Consider the following 6,019-nt stretch of genomic DNA (forward strand, 5'->3'; position numbering starts at 1 on the left):
AAAATGCATGGGTCATCATCGTCCTCAATTACATAAGCGGGATTAACGTAGCACAGAAGAATTCTTTTCCCCTGCTACAGTGGACACTGCGAAACACTATCCCATTGTCGATGTCGGCCATATTTATGCTCCGAGCCAACCAAAAAGGGCATAGCCAGCTTCTCAGCCTATAAAAATTCACAGGGTGACGGAATTTGCCGGTGTCCAAAGAGCAGTCTTGTTCTAGTGCAATGCGAAGTTTTATTATTATTATTATTATTATTATTATTATTATTATTATTATTATTATTATTATTATTATTATTATTATTATTATTATTATTATTATTATTATTTCCGTGTCAGCCTCAGCAAACTTAAACATTCCTCACGCTCTCTACCCATAGGCGGAGGGAAGGTGACCCGTTCCCCAGACTACAACCCGCCGGGATGCCCTAGCAATGCGCGCACCTAACACATTCACCTCCTTGTCCTTTTAGAGCTAGCCAACTAGCCAGCCAAGTAGCCAACTAGCCGACAGCCAACTAGCTAACCAACTAGTCCAGCACCAAGTTTTATAGAAACCCTTCTTACCGTTATTTGAGAGCTCTCGGAGGCAGCCTCACGTTCGACCTGAGAAACCGACCGAGACCTGGTGGATTTGAAGTCGCATAGGTGCTGCAAGTTCTGTTGGAGTGGCGTCTGCAACTGCAGTGAAGCAGGTGCAGTGGCGGTTGCATGGCCTTAATTGTCCGCCATCTTTGTTTTCAATAAGAACGGCTGACGTGTTTCTGTTTCCGGCCAGCTATTACTCCGACGAGTCAATGTACTTTCGCCTCGGGCACGTTTCCTCTGCCTACGATCAAACTGGGCTCCGAATCATTGCACTCCGAGTCCGACAGCACTGAGAATTAGCTAGCCGAATTTACCATACCTGAGAACGGCCGTAGCAAGAAGCGCAGATGAATAGCTGCATGAACATAAAGAACAGGCCGAACCTGCCAAAACCACCACATATATTTCACAGAAATACAGCTAGAGCAGCCTACCAACCGTTTCTTTTAAGTAGTAGTGCTGTGCAGTGCTTGTATTTGCATATGCATTCGTGGTGCTCTAGGCTTTGAACGTGTAAATGTTTTGACCTTTTCTTTTCAGGCTTGGGGCGAGTCACGATGGCGTGCTGGAACCGTCCCACACTGAAGGTTATCCCCAAGGGCTTAACTGTTCGTGGCAAGATGGATATTTAATGAGCTTTTCGGCAACAGGCAAGAACATGTATTCGCTTTCAAACTGCACTGAGAACCAAATCCGTTTCGTTGTGAGGTATATAAAACCTTCTTCTCTCAATGGTTGCCCAGTTCAAATCGCTACATTCTAGTGACCATGTGTTTAGGCTTCTTCTTGACATAAATAAATCGGTATTGTGTGTTGTGGCATGCCGTGTTTCTCGTCGGGTTATTTCGTAGTGTAGGTGCGTGTGTGTGTGCAGGACAGATGAATAGTGTGCCTGGCGAAAGCTCTTTTGTTTACTTCTTACACGTCACACCATAAATCTGCTCACTGACGGCCCCGACAGTATTGACAGATAACTCACGTAAAGGTTACAAGATAATTTTGTTTTCGTGAGGAATGTGGAAAGACGTCGTTTCGTTTTTCCACAGGTCCCTGCCACAGTCTTGCGTCGAAGTTCGTACGGAAGCAAACTACTCGAACCACTTTTACCCCGGGCAGAACATGACGTTCGAACAATTTTGTGAAGTAATGCATCCAGAACATGCTGACGTGCAGGTCTCGGACGTAAGTAGTCATTCCAGTGCCTTATAACACAAGTGTGGGATTATTTTGTCACGCGCTTGTAAGAACCGCAATGAAAACTGCAAATAGCTAATCGGAGCGAAGTTGTTTTAGTCCAGCTGAAATATAGGTTTCCATTTCCATAAATTTAACGCTGCGAATATGGTAGAATTAGGATGGCGCTTTGGGCGAGGTGGTCTTAAGATATGACGTGACTTCAGTGAGAAGCACTGAAGTGCGCAAAAGACAAACCTGAGTTTAACGGAAAGAAGAGTGTGTCCGTTCGTCTTTTCGCCAACCCCATGTTTGCCGTTTCGCACTTAGGTGCTTTCTGCTGCAGCCATGCTGTGAATACAGCGAAAGGTCACCGTCCTTATTAAAAGTAAATAAAGAATCTAGCTTTTTAAACTAACAGCAGAAAATAATACTCAGGCTACGAGAGACACGGGATAGGCGAGGGCTCCGGATTTGTTTCTGCCAGCTAGTATTGTTAACATGCGCCGAAAACTTGGCGCACGAGTGCTTTTATTTTTTTCTTCCTTAGGGTATCACTCCTTCCGAAATGTGTCTGCCGCGGCTGGGAATAAAAGCCACCGCACGAATCCATTTAACTCCTTTCACTGCGTAATGACAAAGCAATCTCGGAAGCATTGTCCCGTTGCTGTAGTATGCGAAGCCATTTAACAACATTGTGAAAGCAATAATGCAATCAAAAGTAATGATTGACGCATGTCCTGACGTGGCGATCGCCCGTGCTTATTGATTTCGATGCAAATGTTATGCCCACCTCATTACGAGCAGTTTCAGCTCTATTGCTATGCAGAATTACACATGTGCTATGCGCATTGTTATTGTGAAACACAATTCCGATGTTTGACGGCAGGCTCTCGATTACGCAAACTTCCTTGATAAGATGGCAAAAAGAGAGGGTCTACCACACAAGGAAAGGAACGAGTTCGGAGACAGTAACGGTTGTGGGTCATAAATTTCATTTTATTCATAGTAATGAGATTAGCTGGGAGCTTTATCCACTCTGCGATATGACTGTGTGTATCTAACCGCTTTCACATACCCAGTGGCTCAAGTTGTCCACTAGCCTGCACCACTAGATATGTGCTGGCTGCTCTCTTGCCAAGCAGAGATGGGCCAAGGGGTATGCCTCGGAATATACAACCTTGTGGTAGCTACTGTATGGCGCAGTAGACCCGTTGGGTCACCTTGTGCGTACCCACTGGGGGTATGTGTCCGAACATACAACTCCGGCACTGCATATGCGACATTGGTACGTGCGCATCCTTGACCAATCCTCCGAAATGATTATACCAAGAGGCACGAGAGGTATCCAACTTAAAATTTGCATGCAGCTTAAGGATATTCACAGTTTCGCCATAATGAGGAAGCAATGAATTCGATAGCAACAACATGTTAGAATAGTACACGAAGTATAAGCCTCGTAGCTGTATACGTGGGAGTGTGAATTGAAGTAAACGTGAGCTAAGTAATAACAAGCTTTTACGCTAGGGGTCTTCTGTTTGAATCTTGCTATCGGACAATTTCATTATTGCTTATTAATCAATGCGAACGTCTTTGTCGGCGACTTTGCTACCACTTTGCCGCTCCGGGTATGTTTCAAATTTCTTTTCTCGACCGATCCCGGAGACAATGCATAGCGGCGCAAGTAAAATTACATCATTTTCAGGTTCGAGATCTGTTATTGGATCGCACCTTTAATATTTAAGTCTGAGAAGATTTAATGTAAAAAGGCATGCGCCCTCGGTGTTTTGTTTCATGACATTCGGTTGCGGGTTGCCATTCTTAAAATTCTGAGGCATGATTTTGTCTAGAATGTAAGACCTGGTGTCAGCAACATTAGTGATAGAATAGTGTGGCAATATAACCCGCACACACCGCATGTCATATGCCATGGCATGGCATTTAGCTTACATATACACAAATATATACGAATCCTCACGGTGACACCGACGACGACGCCCAAAATTCCTTTGGGTGTCCATATAATCACTATCGCAATAAAATCGATAGCGTCCCATCCACAACCAACACGTCCGCGTAGAGAACGGCCGCGGCTGGCAACGATAGCTGCACCCAGGATATTGTGGATACTAGGAAGCTTCAACAGGGCTGATTACAACAAGATATACTGTATCGTGCTATCATGTAACGGTGTAGTTCGCAGGGAGATTGCGACTTCACATGACTGCAGTAGCAAAATGGTGCGCCGTTGCACTGCTTTAATGCCAATCGCATTATTTTCGTCATTCATTGTGAAATCGGTTTGGCGGGAAGTTGTTTATAGCCTCGCCGAATTTTCCGGGCAACAGAATACGAAATGCTACACGGATTCGGCATTAGAATCATAGGAAGTGGGTTTCCGAACAAGATTTGCCGACACGCTTCCGCGTCGAGGTTAATGTTGCATTGTATGTTCTTTATCCAGCGCAAACATGTGTCTCGCGTTGTTGTCTACTACGCGGGAAGCCTGCATTGCGGTAAAGCTAATGTTCATATCTGTCTGCTTCGCTTTGAAACACTATGCCATGAACTTCGAGAAACGGGCGTACGATTCAATCTAGTATGGCAATAGCGTCTGGAGGGGTGGAGGGGAAAGAAGCCATGGTAGCACAATGAAACGTGGTTCACCATTGCGCCCTATAGTGTGCTCCCGAAATGGCAGACATTATTTAATGTTGCATTTTATTGTGTTTGTTTCTATAGCACAGCAAACATGACGCTATTATTCGGCTTCTTACGTGCCTCCTGCGACATTTCTCGCACGATCTGGCGTTGGTTTTCTTCTACCGCAGAGAGCATATCTGCTTCGAACACTGGTATCAATCTCTTGATCACAAAAATAACACAACGCGAACCAGTTCTGAGCTCCAAATTCTCGTCATTTTACGGGTTGGAGCAAGGGTCTCGAAGTTTGGGATACTCCCTAACTTCTCATAACCGTATACTGCATTTCTTACAAAAAAAGAGGGTTGCGTTACAACATAACTCCTCCAGTTCATGGAATAGCATTATGAAGCCGTATTAGAGGTTTGCATCGAAAGATAAGAAATTATGATCTTTCCCAATTTAGTTAAAGCTGGGGAGTACTGCTAAATGAACCAAATGTGCTACGGTTGCAGTTTACGAGGACCATCATGCGCAGTGCGCAGAACGGAACTCGCCCATTCCACGCGCTCCGCGATTGGCGACCAAAGTTTACGAACGCCAGCAAGTAGCCACTTCCGAACACAGTTAGCGAATTCTGTGGCCTTGAAGATTCGCAGACACCTCGATTCTCTTTACTCCGGCCTCCTGCGTATCGGAAGCGGCACCCGCAGCATATGCTGAGCTTAGAAACGCGTCACCACGTGTCCATAACTTCAGTGTCTCAAATATATGCCAGTAGAAGGCATGACACCTCCTTACGCATTATCCTTGCTCTTTGGGAGAAAGCGGAGCAACTGCCTGTCAAGAGTGCCAGGCTAGTCCCGCCAGTAGCGAGCATCTTAACCGATCAACTGATCAACCCACAGTGCTCATTCCTTCAAGCCGAAGTTCCCGGAAGGAGTGGTGCCGTGTGCACTATCTGCTGTATGTTTGTTCATCTCGTGTACAGATACTGACGTCTTTATTTCAAGACATCGCAGGAGCAGGTACGCAATGAAATACCAAGTGCGAGGTCGAAAAACTGAATGATGTAGCAAAGCTGCAAAATGACAGGGGAAACACTCACGCAGAAGTATAGCTAGGTAAAGCTATTATTAAGAAGATATAGGTTTACGAAATATCAAGCATGGAGCTAAACGTGGGCGTCATCGACGTACAGGTCGCTAGAGCCGATGTTCATGACTCACGGATCTGACGTGCCGGAGAACATTGAAATTCCCCATGGCACCAACAGCCTGAACTGCCACTTGGTAGCATTTGTACACTTTTGAAGGCACAAAAGCGACATTTGCTAAGCAGTGGCAATTGTCGTTCCAACGACGACGCACGCATGATGAGCAACGCTTCCGCAAACATCACGCTCGGTCATACGAGTAGGATTGGTAGGGTTTGCGAAAAGGCGCATGGTGTCATGTTGGAGCTGCTTAGCGAAGCCATTGGCTGCGAAGTCTGTGGGACATAGTGCTCGTTTTTTTAACGGTACCACCACCCATATTTGACCCCCCCCCCCAAACACCATTTCACTTCCCCACAGCAATGTAAGGTTGGCTTGATCAGTATTTTTTAC

At 45.5% G+C, this 6,019-nt stretch overlaps 1 protein-coding gene across 1 annotated transcript in view; it reads left to right on the forward strand.

Annotated features, from left to right (window-relative positions):
* LOC142563259 (venom metalloproteinase antarease TserMP_A-like) overlaps nt 1-5,723 on the forward strand; it is a 73,243-nt gene extending 67,520 nt beyond the window's left edge. The window contains exons 10-11 of the mRNA XM_075673812.1: nt 1,135-1,302; nt 5,612-5,723. Coding sequence (XP_075529927.1) covers nt 1,135-1,302; nt 5,612-5,723 — 280 coding nt within the window. The remainder of the gene's footprint in view (nt 1-1,134; nt 1,303-5,611) is intronic.
* The last annotated feature ends 296 nt before the right edge of the window (nt 5,724-6,019 follow it).

Source organism: Dermacentor variabilis, chromosome 11, assembly GCF_050947875.1.
Source record: "Dermacentor variabilis isolate Ectoservices chromosome 11, ASM5094787v1, whole genome shotgun sequence".
NCBI lineage: Eukaryota > Metazoa > Arthropoda > Arachnida > Ixodida > Ixodidae > Dermacentor > Dermacentor variabilis.